This window comes from Pseudonaja textilis, chromosome 1 (genome assembly GCF_049901715.1).
Source record: "Pseudonaja textilis isolate UNSWEBS1 chromosome 1, rPseTex1.2, whole genome shotgun sequence".
In the NCBI taxonomy this organism is placed as follows: Eukaryota; Metazoa; Chordata; class Lepidosauria; order Squamata; family Elapidae; genus Pseudonaja; species Pseudonaja textilis.
This window is the reverse complement of record NC_141990.1, coordinates 11160130-11177492: the sequence shown is the minus strand read 5'-3', so window position 1 is coordinate 11177492 and position 17363 is coordinate 11160130. Positions and strand designations below refer to the sequence as shown.

The following is a 17363-nucleotide window of genomic DNA, read 5'->3' as shown; positions in this document are numbered from 1 at the left end:
AGGCCATCGAGACTACATCTCCCGACAAGCCACGGCTGTATCTTTCGCCAATCCAGGCAGGCACGCGTGCCGAAGCCAGAGCTATCGAGCGCTTTCTGGCAGGAAATCATGGAGGGGGCGTTTTACTCAGTAAAAGAAATCGGCAAAATCCATATCGGTTGAATTTCGACTCCTGTCATTACCAATCAGCACATCTGGAGAATATATGGCAATACTTTTCTTAAGATGACCGAGATAGTAATGTGTAAGATTTCAACTTTTTCTAATCTGGAAAAAAAAAACTTTTTGACATATACGTGACCCTGTTTATCTACTCAAAAGTGAGTTACCTTGGATTGATTGTGGCTTGTTCCTGGTTTAAGAAAATATCTGTTAGGGCTCCCCAGACTTATATTCTTGACTTGTTGTCCAAAACTCTACTTGGCAGGTTTAAACGACTGATTGGATTAAACCCTTTTTGGATTAACTCAACACGGTCAAAGAAACAAAATTGGGTTTGCACAACATGCTAAGCTACAAAATCTACAAACCAGATTTATTATGTTGTGCGATTACAGCTGCTACGTTTTCAGTTGACCAGGTTATTTGTGTTGTATGAATTCAGCTGTAATATGCATGTTATTGTGATGAGACTTGAGAAAAGGGCTCCATCGATGGGACTGACCTCCATGCTTTACAGGGGCACCTGTAGATGTTGAGAGCCCCCGTTTCTTGGCTTTACATTAGTTGGTTCGCCAATTTGGCTGCTGTGTGTGTTTATTTTTTCTATGTTTCTACCGTTTTACATTGTTTTAACTGTTTTCTAGTCTCAGAACTACAACCCCCGGCTGCTACAAGGAAGAGGGGGGCAATTTATTTACCAAGGCACCAGAGGGCAGGACAAGAAACAACGGATAGAAACTACCGGGCAATCAAGGAGAGGAGCAACCTGGAACTAAGGAGGACATTCCTAACAGAACAAGTAATCAGCGGAACAACTTGCTTCCAGAAGCTGTGAATGCTCCAACATTGCAAGTTTTAAACAAGAGATTGGACAATCCTTTGTCTGAAATGGTATAGGGTTGCCTGCTTGACTAGATGACCTCCAAGGTCCCTTCCAACTCCGTTACTGTTACTATAACTGCTAGCCACCCAGAGATGCTGAGATGGGAGTTTGTAGAAATTGAATAAGTGAACAAACAAACGAGTTCTGCGTGGGATCTTTGCGGTCATAGATCGAAAGCCCTTCTCCAGGATCATCTATCGCGTACCTGCCCCGCTTCCTTGCGACCCCCCTCGCTTCCTCCGCTTTGGATTCTGCCCACCGAACTACGATTCCCAGAATGCCAAGCGAAGCCGGCGCTCTTCTTTCCCCCTACGAGCGCATAGGATAAGCCGTGTGGGCCGGGCCACAGGCGGCGGCGGCAGCTGTTGTTTCTTCTGTCGCCGTGGCAGCTGAAGGCTGCGTCGAGCTTTGGGCATCGGGGAAGCTTTTAGAACCCTGTAGGTAAGTAGAAGGGGTTCAAGGGGAGGCAGGGTGGGAAAGAAGAAGAAGAGGAGGAGGAGACTGCTCGCTTGTATGTCCTAGAATAGATGGAGCCTCCAGATTTAGGAGCAGCCATTTAATGTCAGCTGCAAGGGAGCGATGGTAGAGAATGACGTCGGGTGGCTCCTCGAAACAAAGAATTGTATTGCAACAGCATTGGGCAGGGTGTAATTGGCTAGGAATTCTGGGAGTCAAAGGCTCCCACATCTGGAGGACACCAGGTTTTTTTTTGGGGGGGGGGGGGTGCTGTAAGCACTGGTGTTTCCTGAATGAGAGCCCAATTTTCCCCCCCCCCCATCTCTATGTTGGGATGAAGGGAGCCCCATTTTTAAGAGTTCTCCAAATTGTCTCCTCCAGTTTATGAAAAGTTGTGGGTATGAATGGTGAAACACTGTGGACCCCCCTCCCAAGGGAATAGCAATCCCCCTTCATCACGATAATTAAAGATTTTAAAACTTACCAGTTTGGGGTATCCCCTTGCCCCAGTCCTCCCAACAAAAGGGGATTGAAGCCCAGGAAAAAAAAACTTTCACAATATATTCCTTACTGGTCCAGCTTGTGGTTTTCTCAAGCAGTGAATATCTGTTGGACCTGCCACAACTTAAAAGCATAAGCATAAGCTGACAACATCAGTCTGTTCATTGCCAAGTAAATGTGCCTTTAGGATCACAACCCTCACAAATCAAACTGCAGTCCTGAGCACATTGACTCTGGAATAAGCTTTGTGGCCAGACATAATGAGGAAACCCAGAAAAATTGCATTTGCAAGATTGCATAATCATCTACATTAGTAAATATTATGAACACTAATTTTAAAAATAGGATTAAAAGGGAATTGGAGGTATTGCTTGTTTCTTTATTCCCAGGAAAGTTTTCTTATTTAGCTTTACAAGATATGGAAAAACTCCTAAACCAGAGGTCTCCAAACTTGGCAAGTTTAAGACTTGTGGACTTCAACTCCAGAATTCTGGGAGTTGAAGTCCACAAGTCTTAAAGTTGCCACGTTTGGGGACTCCTGTCCTAAAATTTCTTCATATCTTAATTTTCAGAGGCCTGTTCTTTCCTCCTCTCTTGATGTTTCTCCAACCTGATTCTTTTCTCCAGCTCCTTGAAAAGAGCTTATAATGGCAAAAGACATCCTAGGAGAGGCAGGTCTCCACTTTGACGAGCTGAACAAACTGAGGGTTTTGGATCCAGAGGTGGCCCAACAAACCACAGAGCTGAAAGAGGAATGCAGACTGTTTGTAGACAGTAAGTCGTCTTGGCTGATTGCAGAGTCAGGATAATGTTGGAGGCCGGGTTCATTCACATTGATGTGGTTAGCAAGGGATGGTTGTGGAATGACTTGTAGCTTAGCCCATCTGGAAGATGCCATAACTGGCTACATGTTTAGCTTTCTTTCTGGCTGATCCAGCTAAATAGCTCATTTAGACCAGGACAAAGACGAAGACTTCTGGGACCTGAGATTATCATGGCCTGTTGAATTTGGAACTGTGGCCAAATATGATCTCATCAACTTCTACCAGGCCCTTTCTGTCTTTCAGCTCTCACTTCTGCAGATCCTAGCAACCTGACCATCAGAGATCTCTCTCTCCCTATGCTGGAAATGGATGGGGGGGGTTTCTATGGGCAGGGATAGGGGTTCAAGTTGTTGTGGCTGGTGGGCCCTGCAAAAGGAGAGTTATCTTAATCTTGATCTCCAAAAGCAAGTTAAAAGGTTTCCTCTTGGGGAGAACAGCTGCTTGTGTCATCTGTCTGTTTGTGCTTGGCTATGTAGGCCTGTATGCTGGAGAATATACACTGCTCAAAAAAATAAAGGGAACACTTAAACAACACAATGTAACTCCAAGTCAATCCCACTTCTGTGAAATCAAACTGTCCACTTAAGTAGCAACACTGACTGACAATCAATTTCACATGCTGTTGTGCAAATGGAATAGACAACAGGTGGAAAGCACAGGCAGTTAGCAAGACATCCCCAGTAAAGGAGTGGTTCTGCAGGTGGTGCCACAGACCACTTCTCAGTTCCTATGCTTTCTGGCTGATGGTTTGGTCACTTTTGAATGCTGGCGGAGCTTTCACTCTAGTGGTAGCATGAGACAGAGTCTACAACCCACACAAGTGGCTCAGGTAGTGCAGCTCATCCAGGATGGCACATCAATGCGACCTGTGGCAAGAAGGTTTGCTGTGTCTGTCAGTGTAGTGTCCAGAGCATGGAGGCGCTACCAGGAGACAGGCCAGTACATCAGGAGACGTGGAGGAGGCTGTAGAAGGGCAACAATCCAGCATCAGGACCGCTACCTCCACCTTTGTGCAAGGAGGGACAGGAGGAGCACTGCCAGAACCCTGCAAAATGACCTCCAGCGGGCCATAAATGTGCATGTGGCTGCTCAAACAGTGAGAAACAGACTCCATGAGGGTGGTATGAGGGCCCAACGTCCACAGGTGGGGGTTGTGCTTACAGCCCAGCACCATGCAGGATGTTTGGCATTTGCCAGAGAACACCAAGATTGGCAAATTCGCCACTGGCACCCTGTGCTCTTTACAGATGAAAGCAGGTTCACACCGAGCACATGTGACAGACGTGACAGGGTCTGGAGATGCCGTAGAGAACATTCTGCTGCCTGCAACATCCTCCAGCATGACCAGTTTGGCAGTGGGTCAGTAATGGTGTGGGGTGGCATTTCTTTAGGGGGGCGCACAGCTCTCCATGTGCTCGCCAGAGGTAGCCTGACTGCCATTAGGTACCGAGATGAGATCCTCAGACCCCTGTGAGACCATATGCTGGTGCGGTTGGCCCTGGGTTCCTCCTAATGCATGACAATGCTAGACCTCATGTGGCATTGATGCTATGGACTGGCCCGCCCGTTCCCCAGACCTGAATCCAATTGAGCACATCTGGGACATCATGTCTCGCTCCATCCACCAACGCCACGTTGCACCACAGACTGCCCAGGAGTTGGGGGATGGGAGGAGATCCGTCAGGAGACCATCCGCCACCTCATCAGAAGCATGCCCAGGCGTTGTAGGGAGGTCATACAGGCACGTGGAGGCCACACACACTACTGAGCCTCATTTTGACGTGTTTTAAGGACATTACATCAAAGTTGGATCAGCCTGTAGTGTTTTTTTCCACTTTAATTTTGAGTGTAACTCCAAATCCAGACCTCCATGGGTTGCTAAATTTGATTTCCATTGATAATTTTTGTGTGATTTTGTTGTCAGCACATTCAACTATGTAATGAACAAAGTATTTAATAAGAATATTTCATTCATTCAGATCTAGGATGTCTTATTTTTGTGTTCCCTTTATTTTTTTGAGCAGTGTCTGCGAGCATTGGTGGAGATTTACATTTTTCAAAAGTTCTTGTTTGATTGGATGAGCAAATTTTCAGAGGCGCTTTTCTCCAATGGTTCCAAATCAGTGACTATGACTTAGCACTTTAAAAAACGATAATAGAAATTGCCATATTAACTCTGTGTTCCTTTGACTGATGATGTTGGATGTTGACCTTTTCTTTTACTGCTTTCTTCCTTTTTACAGAAATTGCCGAATTTAAAAAAATAGTGGGCAACCTCATTGAACTTGTAGATCAGCTAGCAAAAGCCACAGAAAATGAGAAGATTAAGGTAAAGGAGCATAATAAAGGAATATTTCCACCTCGAATTTGAAGGTCAGACTCCCTCATTCTCCCCGCCCCCTGCAAAACAAAAAGTATTTCCATTTTTGAGTAGAAAGGTATTAATGTTTTGGCTCAAAGCATATCTGATCTATGGGTAGTCATTCTCTTTAAATATCTCAGCACTCAACCTTGGCTAACTTTTAAAAATACTATGGAGGGAAACAATTAAAAATGATAACCTGCCAATTTTTAAATCACGGGACCAGCTTAGAGCCTGTCTCTTGGATGCTTGTAGAATAACGGTAGGCAGTGGTGGCGGCAGGATTCTATGGGAGGAGGTACTACTAGCCAGGCTGGAGAAGACATGAGCGTGCTTTGAAACCTCTAGGGATAGTTTTTGAGGACTTCTGAACCATTACTTTTCTCTCTTTTTAATATAAGCACTGATGGCAAGATAGTGCTTCCACATGTGGTATAAGAGTGGTAGTTTGACTTAGGATGTGAAGGCCCTGATTTCGGTCCCTCCCTCCAGCTCCAAAATCTCTCTTTGAGTCATTGACGCTCTCTTTGGCCAGGCTACCTCACAGAGATGCTAGTGTGAGAGAGAAAATTGAAGGAGAGTGTGCTTGGAGAAAAAAAAAGGCTTGATTTACAACTATTTGGTTAGGGATTGTTCACATAATAGCACTGAAAAAAGTGACTTCCAACCAGTCTTCACATTTGCAACTAGTCCACAGCATCCCCATTGGTCATAGGATCAAAATTTAGGCACATGTATTTACAATGGTTGCAAGGTGATTGTTAAGTAAATTTTGATTAATTTTATGCCACAGCGTGCTGGGGTCATGTAATTGCCGTTCACAACTTCCCAGGTAGCTTCTGACAAGCAGTGTCAATGGGGAAAGCTGGATTTGCTTAATGACTGTGGGGTTCACAATTTGCTTAACAACAGCATGATTCACTTAACTGTAGTGATATGTTTAACAACTGTGGCAGTAAGTAGGGAAGGTATGATAGATGGTATGGGGATGTTATAATCGATTCATTTTCTCATCATTTTCATTTTCTTCATTTTCTCTCGTGATGGCTTGGGCTGTATTGCAGCTAATTTGTCTTTAAATCAGTGTTTCCCAATCTTGAGAACTTTTGAGATGTGTGGACTTCAATTCCCAGAATTCCCCAGACAGCAGCATGCAGAATTCTTAGGAGTTGCGGTCCACATGTCTTAAAGTTCCCAAGGCTGGATAATCCTGGTGTAGCCTTTCTGCTTCAGATTTAGAACTGGAGTTTAAAATAGGTCTTTTAGTTTTTTTTTATTTACCATTTTGCCTTATAAGCTGCCTTGATGTCATGCCTGGATAGAAACAGGAAACATAAAATATATGTTAAATAATTATATTAACACTCTTTTAATGAATTCTATGCTTTTAAACTGCTGTATCAGATTTTTTTAAAAAAAATGTTTGATCTGTTTCTGTTTGTGTAGCCCTCCTTTAGAAGAGCAACATTCTAAAAATAAAAACAGATACTTTTTTTTTTAAGGTGCCAGTTCTTTTCTTTAAAAAATGGTAATTATGATTAAGGGCTGGAATTTTTACAGCTGAATTATGTGGGGTTTTTTTTTAATAAGAATAACCCATATTAAAAAAAGATACATTCCAAAGTACGTTTTTGTTTTTAAATTACAACATTTATCAAGAAGCCATCCCCCTGAACTAAATAGGATTACTTCTCAAAAATAGCTCTGGGAGATTAATTGATCAACAAGGTGTCCATCATTTTTTAAAAGGTTTTCACTTTCTTTTTAATGTAATCCATTATAAAACTTAAAGAGGGCAAGAAGTATTCTGTGTCCTTTGCCATTGTGTATTACTGGTTGCCTTGTTTAGTTACAATGGTGCTAAAAAGATACAACTATCACTTGCATTTTACAAGTAGCATCTCTTAGTCACATAATCACCCTTACAATTAATCCACTGTCCTGTACCTAACCTATTGTTTTTCCTTTCCCCCACTATCTTGTAGAGCAGTGGTCCCCAACCTTTTTTGTGCCGCGGCCCGGTACCGGCATCACAAAATCATCCGTGGCCCGGTACTGGCATCAGCACGCATGGCAAGGCGAGCCGAGCGATCAGCCAGCCAGTTGTCCCCAGCTTCTCCCCGCCATCTTCAACTCCTCCTTTGTACCTGTGTCGATGGGCTTCGCGACGGCTTCGGGACGGTTGCTCGGCTCGCCTTGCCATGCATGCTGAAAGAATCCTCGCGCCTTAGTTTTGTTCGAAGCCGCCCCCCTGATGAAACTAAGGCGTGAGGATTCTTTCAGCACCCAAACGCCGCTTTCTACCCGGAAAAGCTCACTGGAAGCACTTTTTCATCAAAACAAGATGGCGGCGCCCAGCAAACCGGAGGCCCGGTAGAAATTGTTCCACGGACCGGTCCCGGTCCCTGGACCGGTGGTTGGGGACCCCTGTTGTAGAGTACAGAGATTGGAGAGAAGGGGATTAAAAAGAGTAAGCAAGTAAATAATGGGGAATATTCTGGGCTGTTTGTATAGCATGCTCAGTTTCTGGCACTCCTACATTGCTTTTGATGTATATTCCCCATTGTGTGCCTAATTACTCTCTTGTAATCCCTTCCTCCCCAATGAATTAAATACAAACATTCATTCCCTTCTTGCTAATTACCCCAATGCTAGAGGACCCTTCCAAATTTACGGGAAAGTGAGAAAAAGGAAAACACAGTTGCAGTCACATGATCTCCCATTTAGTGGCCATTTCTATGGAGTTGCCTGACTTAATTGTATCACTAAACAAGGACTATCTGTAGTTGCAAATTGTCAGTTGAAGGTGGTATTCACTTGGACAACACCATAGCAGGGGTCGCCGCCCCCCCAGGAAAAGAAAGCGACCAGAAACTACTTTCCCTGGGGGGAAAAGAGCAGAGATTGGAAGGCACAGGCAACAGAAAGCGGTGCTTTTCAAATGCGGCAGCTTCCATCTTCTCTTGCCTGTGCCTTCCTCGAACTCAGCTCTTTCGCCCTAGCAACAGCTGTTTCTGCTCGCTTTTCCTGTGCTTTCCCCAGGCAGCGATGGCTTGGGCCATGGGTGGCGGGTGGCAGCAAAGCAGAGCCCTGAGAGGGACGAGGAAACTGATGCCGCTCCTGCTGCCCCATTCTGGATCTCTAACTGGATGGTGAGCGCAGACTTGCCCCCTCCGCCCACTCCCACCACTAGCAGACAGTACTTTTCCTGTCCCGGGATGTCCCTACAGCCCACGGCCATCGAGGAAGAGACCAGGCCAGGAGAGGCAAACCGGAAGGTGCAGGAGTGTCGCGCAAATGCAAGTAGCGTGGCGCTCCTGAACCTTCTGGCCAACTCCATTGCTGCTTCAGTCCGCCTGTGCCGCCAGCTCCCTCTTGATGCAACAGCGCCATTACCTCGTCCTGCCCAGTGAGGGCTGTGCTGTTTTTTGCAGGTTTGCGCTTGGCCGAAGGGTGGGAGCCAGCGAGTGGGAGGGCTTTGAGTGTGCTTTGCGGGGCATTTCTCTGCGGCCCACCAAAATTTTGTCACGGCTCACCGGTTGACGACCACTGCACCATAGCTGTGTCATTGCCTACCAATGATTGCTAGACATTATTTGAGCATCGGGAGGCAGATGAGGCTCAATAAGGATAAACACAGATAGCACACTGCCTCCTGGTGGTCACATAGTGTTTAACTACTATTCAAATATATGCTAAAATAGTGTCCACCACCTGGAAGTGAGTCATGAAACCTCTGACATGAAGTTTTCCTTATTATTTCCCATACTGGCTGAGGAATTCTGGGAATTGAAGTCCACACATCTTAAAGTTGCTAAGATGGGGGGAGGGGGAACTGGCCTAGAGAGGTTCTGTCATTTTGTTATGTGGGCACAGCACAATATTAACTCTTTCTGCTCAGCTCATTTAAAGGAGGTCTATAACCAGGGGTCTCCAATCTTGGCATCTTTACGACATGTGGACTTCAATTCCCAGTATTCCTCAGCCAGCACAACCCAACCTTTTCTGGCCCTAGAACAGTGGTGGCTAACCTTTTTGAGCTCTTGTGCCAAAAATTGTGCACACGCATGTGTCTGCGCGCTCACGTGCCAGCACCCAGAAGACCCACCACCCTCTGCGCATGCACACACAATCTCTCCCTCCCCCCCCCTTACCTGCATTGCGCCTCCCAGATGATTTCCGGGCTGTTTGAGGCCTTTTTCAGCCTCCCAGAGGCTTGAGGGAAGCCTCTGCAGCCTTTGCAGGGTGAAAAATGGGCCTGTTTACTCACTTCCGGTATTTCCGGACACACAGGAAGTGATGAAACAGGCCTATTTTTCGGCCTGCAAAAGCTACAGAGGCTTCCCTCAAGCCTCTGGGAGGCCGAAAAAGGCCTCAAACAGCCCGAAAATCATCTGGGAAGCACGTGCATGCGCAGTAAGGTAAGTTTGCCTGGGACTCACATGTCTGCAAAAATGGCTCTGCGTGCCACCTGTGCCATAGGTTCGCCATCACGGCCCTAGAGTCTATATACTGCCATCGCCAGTTTACCTTATGAAACAAACAAAGTGAGCCCAAAAGCACTACACTAATACAACAGGTATTAAGGTATTACGACTTAAGAACTGACCAGCAGTGAATAGCTGCCAGAAGTAGGCTGATGTGATTCAGCATAGTAAGAGTATTTCCCTTTAAGACTGTAGAGTAAAGATTCCCTTAAGAGGTGTGTGTATAAAAGGCAGCCATTAGAGGGCATGGTTCTCTTTCCTTGTGACCAGCATTCAGTGTAGAAGTTCTCCATGTATTAAGAAAAAAATAGAATAGAATAGAATAGAATAGAATAGAATAGAATAGAATAGAACAGAACAGAACAGAACAGAACAGAACAGAACAGAACAGAACAGGATTCTTTATTGGCCAGAAAGCTTGCTTGTAAAGATATTTTGCCTACCATGTGTATTGTCTGTATATAATTGTTGTATATAAACCACTGTTAATGTCTACGTCTCTATGTGCTATGTATTGCTCCTGGGTTATCTCATAATAGTCACGCTGCAAACACTCTGACAGTCAAGGTGTAATTAATGAAAAGGATTAAGATGGGCTACATTTTCTAGCCCAGAAAAAAATGAACAGACTATGAAACTAGAAACTGAAGGCGAATTTAGCAATATGTTCGGCACAAAATGCTTAACTGAAATTAACACAGTGAAGTGCGTACACGCCACCCGTCATCCCTGTCACACACAATAAGCAATCCGTAAAACAAACCACCACCTTTTCAAGCAGGGCAAGTCGTAACATGGTAAGCATACTGGAAAGGGCGCTTAGGACAAAAAGTAGCTTTCACAAAAGCACCCGACTTACAATCGAATGACATTAAACAATAATCTTTCTGAGCACATGCTGGCTGAGGAATTCTGGGAGTTGAAGTCCACAAGTCATAAAGTTGCCAAGGTTGGAGACCCCTACTCTATACTATACCTAGATGCTTAGCAATGGAGGATCAACAGGTTTCTTTAGAGGTGGAGCAACCCTAACCATTTTAGCTTCATTTAGAAGGCCGGCAAGAAGACAAAAATACTTTAAAAATAAATGAAGACTTCTCCTTTGTAGGCAATCGGGGCCCGTAACTTACTGAAGTCCATAGCAAAGCAAAGAGAGGCCCAACAGCAACAACTCCAGGCATTAATCGCTGAGAAGAAGACGCAGTTGGAAAGGTTAGTAATGGAGAAAGGAATTCCCAAATAGGTCCTAAGTGCATCCTAGGTTTCCTGGTCACAAGAACTAGAGCCCCAGTAGGTCTCCTGTCCTTAAAGCATCTGATCTTTAAATGAGGGAGAGATATTATTTTCTTTCTGTCCCCAGACCCACACAAACACTTTGTGATGTGAAATCGTGCAAGATTTTGACAGTCTTGCTCCCTCCGTTTGGTGCTTTTCTCATGAGATTTGTTATCTTATATTAATGTTTCTCAACCTGGCCTGCGGAATTCTGGGACTTGAAGTCCACTCTTCTTAAAGTCGCTGAGGTTGAGAAGCCCTGTCCTAGATTCTCCTCTACTTAAAAAAATATTGGGGGGAGGGCTGTTTTATGGGGGTGGAGCAAGTCACAGAAGATATTTCTGCAAAGGATGGGTGTGAGCTTTCCGCCTCTGCTGAGTGGAGTTTGCTTACGAGTAATCCCAAGGAGGATAGCACTAGCAACAGCCCTTGTATACCGCTTCACAGCGTTTTACAGCCCTCTCTAAGCAGTTTACAGAATCCGCCTATTGCCCCCAACGATCTGGGTTCTCACTTTACCCACTTCGGAAAAATGGAAGGCTGAGTCAACCTTGAGCCTGGGGAAATTTGAACTGTAATTAGCTTTGATGGGAAAGATTAATTAAAAAAAGCATGTGGCTATGTTTTAAAACCTTCCCTCAGGCTGACTTTCTCCAATTCAACCACAGCATTGGGTATTTTGCCTGATGCTGTCCCAACCTGTCAGGGCCCCACATTAAAGAAAGTGGCTTGCTTAATCACATGATCGGGATAGCATCGGTTCCCCTCTTTCGCATGCATTGCGTAAACAGGGGAAAGGGTTTGTTTCCATGGGTTCGTTGTCGCCTTGGCTCTTTTGATCCTCTCCCTGTGCACATTTTGCTTGCTAGGTAGCACAGAGCCAGGGGCGCGTGCGTTTTGGAAGGAGCAGGTTATTTAGCATTTGAGGAGGAAAACAACACTCCCTCCAAGACTAAGTGTTATGCTCCCCTGGGCTCTCTGAACTTGGTTGTTTGCTTGCAGACATTTCATGACCCAACATCATCAGTGTGAATGAGTGTGGGGTTTGCTACCTGTTCGGCCATCAATAGACTCGTAGAGATAAACCACATTTACGCACCAGTCAAAAGAAACAAACTAAGAAGGAAACGAAAAGACCAGACTGCATCCGCTCCAGCAGCTAACATCCAGATAAGTAGGGATTAACACCAGACAAATAAGCAGAAAACAGTACCGTAATCTAAAAAGTGACAAGGAGAAAATCACATCCCCACCTTTCCTGGCAGGAAAAGCTACTATATATAAACAGAGCGCATCAATAATCCCATAGTTCAACCCTGAGGTACATATATTCTTTTCTATTGGTGTCACGGTTATCTTTGGAGGTTTTCTAAAGCACTTAAACATAAATGTACGCCAAATGCCACTGCCTCCTTATTCTAAGGGGCCAATTAATTTCATGGCTTTCCAAACACTCCCAGAACACTTTCCTCCCTCCCTCATCTGCCCAGAGCCAGCCTGATTGGCCATCCCCGGCATCCATCAGGGAAGGGTCTTCTCTATGTTCTTGGTTGTCATAAAACATCTGCCAAAAAAAATCAAAAGAATGCTGGAAGGGTTTTCTTTTTTACTCAGCAAAGTATTCTGGTCCTTCTTGAATAACTCAAGAATGTAAACACATGGAAGGCATCAGCTCTTGTTTCAGTCGTTTCTTTTTCCCAGCTGAAGAATCTCCCACAATTGTTCAAGCTGTCTTCAGCCCAGCCAGCTCATTTTTATTATTTTTTTGCTTTCTTTGTTCCTCAGGTACCGAGTTGAGTATCAAACACTATGCAAAATAGAAGCGGACCAGAATGAATTCATTGACCAGTTTATCTTTCAGAAGTAGACCAAGAATTGATGACAATTGATGACCAAGAGAACGTGATCCATTCCTGTTGTTCCAGAACAGGCAGTTTGGACAGGCTGTGAAAGCATCAACTGAGGACACACCTTGCAAGATCTCCTCTTCAATCTGGAGGATTTCCATTGTCCCCAAGCAAGCCGCCCTGTGGTTGGGGGGTAGTGAAAACCATGGTTGGCAGGTTCCCTGGGAAGATGTTTGCAATTGGATGTGCTTCCCAAGGATGAAAAGGAAGGAGCAACTCTTCTATTTAAGTCTCTCTTTTTTAAAGCAGCTGTTTATAATCAGAGTTTTGATCACTAAACTGTATTTCTCACTGAGTTTGTTCATCTTCCCCACTTTTTAAGAAAATAAAAAAATAACTGTTAGCCTTCGTTTGTTCATTTTTTTTTTAATACTATTGATCTTAATGTGTTCGGTACATATATTTTAGTTCCTCGCCAAGCGATCCCATCTTTCATTTCTATTTGATTTTTATTTATTAACCATTCATCTTCTGCTAATATTGTAGGTAAGTCGGTTGTAAGTATTGTGGATCGTAAAGATTCTATTCTATTAGTAGTTGGTATCAATGGTTGGATTATATTCTCTCGTACACTGTTATACTGAGGAAGCCTTGACAAAGCATCCACCAAGTTTCTCCCTGATGGGACGTATTTTAGCGTGAAGTTAAACCTTTTTTAAAAAATTGCCCAACGAACTTGCTTTGGTGACAACCTTTGTGGATTTTGGAGTGCTTCTAAATTCTTATGATCGGTCCACACCTCAAACGGTTGTAAACTTCCTTCTAGTAAATGTCTCCAGTTCAGTAGCGCCCAGTGGACCGCAAAGGCTTCCTTCTCCCAAATTTCCCAATTTCGTTCAGCTGGACTAAATTTCTTAGATGTATACGCACATGGTTGTAAATTACCTTCTTTATTTCTTTGCAATAAAACAGCTCCTACCGCTACATCGCTGGCATCCGCTTGAATGATAAATAGTAGAGTTGTATCTGGGTGTTTCAATACTGGCTCTTTTGCAAACAGATGTTTTAGGTTATCAAACACTGTTTGGCATTGGTCAGTCCACTTTAACATAGTACTTGATTTTGGATTTGCAATACCAATAGATTTAGTTTATAATAAATCCGTCAGTGGTATAGCAACATCGGCAAAACATGGAATAAATTGTCTGTAAAAGTTTGCAAATCCCAAGAAACTTTGCAGTTGTTTCCTGGTTTTTGGAGCTTGACATTTTAATACCGCTTCCACTTTTGGGGGGTCCATTTCCACTCCCCGTTCTGAAATACGATACCCCAAATAATCCAATTGTTTAGTGTGAAATTCATATTTCGATAATTTCACATAAAGTTGGGCATTCAATAATTTTTTAAGCACCTGTCTAACTAATTTAATATGTTCTTACTTAGAATTAGAATAAATTAAAATATCATCCAAATAAACTAAAACACCTTTATACAAATGGTCATGTAACACTTCATTTATCAATTGCATGAATACTGCTGGATCTCCTTGAAATCCGAATGGCATAACATTATAGTAGTAACTACCAAGAGGGCAATTAAACATGGTTTTCCATTCATCCCCTTCCCGAATTCTTTATAATAGGCTTCTCTTAAGTGTAGTTTCGTGAATATCCATCCTTTGGCTAGTGTGGCTAGTAAGTCCTTCATTAATGGCAATGGATACAATGGTTCTACACAGATGGCATTCAATCTTCGGTAGTCAACACATAAACACAACCCTCCATCTTTTTTTTTTTCCTCGGAATAACAAGGGCGCTGCCATATGGGATCTTCCTGGAGTGATAAATCCTCTTTTTAAATTTTTATCAATGTATTTTCTCATTTCCTCCAATTCCTTTGGGGTCACTGAGTACATTCATGGTTTGGGCAATGCCACTCCTGGGATCAATTCGATGCCACAATCCGTAGGTCGATGGGGTGGTAAACAATCAGTCCCATCTTCCTTGAATACATCTGCTAAGTCTTCATGCTCAATTGGATAGTTTTTTTCGGTAAGTGTTCCCTCTCTTACTTGATATGTATTAGTTGAAAGGCAAGGCAGGCCATCATCATGGCCTGGTGGATTAGGACCAATAGCTAGACGTAATTTACGATAATCACTTTCCCATTGTATCGTGGGTTCCCATTTATCAAGCCAAGCTAGTCCCAGAATTAATGCTTCGCTCATGTGAGGAACCACCACAAAAGAAATCCAGTCCCAGTGCTCCCCCATCACCATTTAATATATTCAGTTCTATGAGTTGCTGAAGCTCCACCCAATATAGATCCATCCACCTGTTCAAATTTAATAGGAACACCTAATTTAATAACTCTTAAATTTAATTTATCAATTACTGCTTGAGTTATTAAACATCTTGTGCACCCTGAATCTATCAATGCCCCCGCCTTAATTCCCTGATCAGTCCATTTACTCCATTACCCTCTCCACCATTATCTTCAGCCACTTCTGCGCCTTCCTCCACTGTCCATTCGGGATCTATGCCTGCTGCCATTATCCACAGTGAAGTAGGTTTGTTTGTTTGAGAATAAAGAACAGTACTGACTTTCTGTTAGCCTTCATTTGTTCAAGTGGGAACTATAGCAACAAACTATGTTACTCACAGGATTCGTTGTGAATAGGTACGTTTATTTTTGCTTGTTTTCCTTCAAACACGGCAACAACGGATGTACCGAATAAAGTCAGCACTGAAATCATTCGTCTCTCAGCACAATTTATCAAGCAGCCCCACCCCATGCATCTAACATCTGCCCTCCCCATTAGTCCTACATGCCTCCACCCCGCAATTCTAAACGCCACTAATTACCAAACAGAATGTGGTTTCAATTCCCAGGTTGTGCCATAACTTCCCCAATGATTTTTTGTGTTTTGTTTTGGGTAATGAGAGGCGTTGGGGTGACAAACCCTCTCCCACCCCATCCCCACTGTACGTTCGCGCTGACACGAGACAAATCGAACTGGGGTGGGATCCTTAAAAGCAAGAGACGCCTTCCGATCAAGTTGATTGCAAACGGCAGGATCGGACTTTCACTTCCCAATCAAGACAATGTGTCGGGATTCACCTCAGGAGATAAACGGGTCAACTCTTTGAATCCCAACAATAACATGCTTTCATGGAACAATTAATTGTCTTTTGAAATGCTGCATTTACCACTGCACTTATATCATGGTGATGTTCAGTAGAGAGAAGATAGCATGCCAGAAACAGATGACACATGGCCAGTGAAAGAGAGGAGGAACAGGAGGGGGAGGAGAAAGAGGAAGGCACCTGAATTCAATTTTAATCTCACTCCATAAGATGAAGTAAAGTCAAAAGGGCATTGTCAGGATTCCAGCAATCGCCCTAATTAAATCATGACTCTCGAGCCAAACTTCAAAAAACATCAAAGGATTTATTAGAGGCAACATACTGGCATTGCCCTGTATGAAGCCAACTCTGGCATATGTAATTTTCAGTCATCTATGACCCTGTTTCCTCCCTCCCCCCGGCTGTCTCATAAATAAGATTCTCCACTTAAGCATGTTCATGGGTTGGGTGTCATCATTCACGTTCTCCAATTAAATATATTCACGGGCAAAAGCTCTGGTAGCTTAGTTACAATCTCTTAAAGTTAAGTGTTGGAATGTACTTTCAATTTCAAACTGCCCTTCCAGATTTCCTTCCTCCCCCACCCCTTTTTTTATGGTAACTACTAAAACAGGCATAGGAATGCTTTGTGAGTTTACAGGGATGTAATCAAAGCTCTGCTTTTTCTGCATACACATCTGGGTGGAAGGCTGGTTCAGAATCAGGAGACCTGGTGACATTTCAGAGGCCGGGACAGGATTACATACCCTTCTAATCAATCCTCCCTTCGGGTGCTGCCTGGACCCATTTTTCAGAAATGATTGTCCTTTCCTTTTTTCATGGAGTTGAGAGGGAGGAACTCACACAGAAAACTCAGCTGGTTTCATGCCTAAAGGCAGGACTAACTCTGCCTCCCTGCTTCTAGAGAATTTCTTTAATCACTATATCAGGTTGACTTAAATATTACATTGAAGGGATTTTAGGTCCTTTCTTTCTCAGTTTATATTAGCAAATTAACTCAGAGCAGAGGTCCCCAAACTTGACAGCTTTGAGACTTGTGGACTTCAACTCCCAGAATTCATCCTCCGGTCATGTTAGCTCAGGAATTCTGGGAGTCGAAATCCACAAGTCTTAAAGTTGCCAAGTTTGGAGAGCTCTGACTCAGAGCAACCCCGTAGGCCAGGGGTCTTCAAACTTGTCAAGTTTAAGACTTGTGGACTTCAACTCCCAGAATTCAGGTCATGTTAGCTCAGGCATTCTGGGAGTTGAAGTCCACAAGTCTTAAACTTGACAAGTTTGAAGAGCCTTGCCCTAGCCAAACTGCACTAATCTTCAAAAGTAAAGCTTTGTAGATTTTGATTGGCAATTGGATGGGAAACCACCAGGAGACCTCTGAGCATTAGAGTAGTGTAGGAGAAACATTTTAGTAACAGTAATAGTA

The 17363-nt window shown here is 43.7% G+C and overlaps 1 protein-coding gene across 15 annotated transcripts; it reads left to right on the top strand.

Moving 5' to 3' along the window:
• The first annotated feature begins 77 nt into the window (after positions 1-77).
• On the top strand, positions 78-13200 carry IFT20 (intraflagellar transport 20). Of its 15 annotated transcripts, none has more exons than XR_015742049.1 (7): positions 78-244; positions 807-1486; positions 2630-2776; positions 5070-5155; positions 10784-10887; positions 11953-12124; positions 12736-13200. XR_015742049.1 is itself a non-coding variant. In XM_087926032.1 (6 exons), the coding sequence occupies exons 3-6, from the start codon at positions 2650-2652 to the stop codon at positions 12815-12817; spliced, it is 399 nt and encodes a 132-aa protein (XP_087782158.1). In that variant the 5' UTR covers positions 78-244; positions 807-1486; positions 2630-2649; the 3' UTR covers positions 12818-13200. The 15 variants fall into 15 exon arrangements, 10 of the variants coding, with proteins under 10 accessions (XP_087782158.1, XP_087782195.1, XP_087782160.1 ...); XR_015742047.1 differs by having other exon boundaries at positions 2575-2776; XR_015742051.1 differs by having other exon boundaries at positions 78-320; positions 807-1482; positions 2575-2776.
• Positions 13201-17363: the final 4163 nt, after the last annotated feature.

Excerpts from the sequence above, each read along its gene's own strand:
- IFT20 (XM_087926032.1), top strand. The coding sequence starts at position 2,650 with ATGGCAAAAGACATCCTAGGAGAGGCAGGTCTCCACTTTGACGAGCTG. Across the intron at positions 5,156-10,783 it reads CAGAAAATGAGAAGATTAAG|GCAATCGGGGCCCGTAACTT; the intron begins GTAAAGGAGCAT and ends TCTCCTTTGTAG. Across the intron at positions 10,888-12,735 it reads AAGAAGACGCAGTTGGAAAG|GTACCGAGTTGAGTATCAAA; the intron begins GTTAGTAATGGA and ends TTTGTTCCTCAG.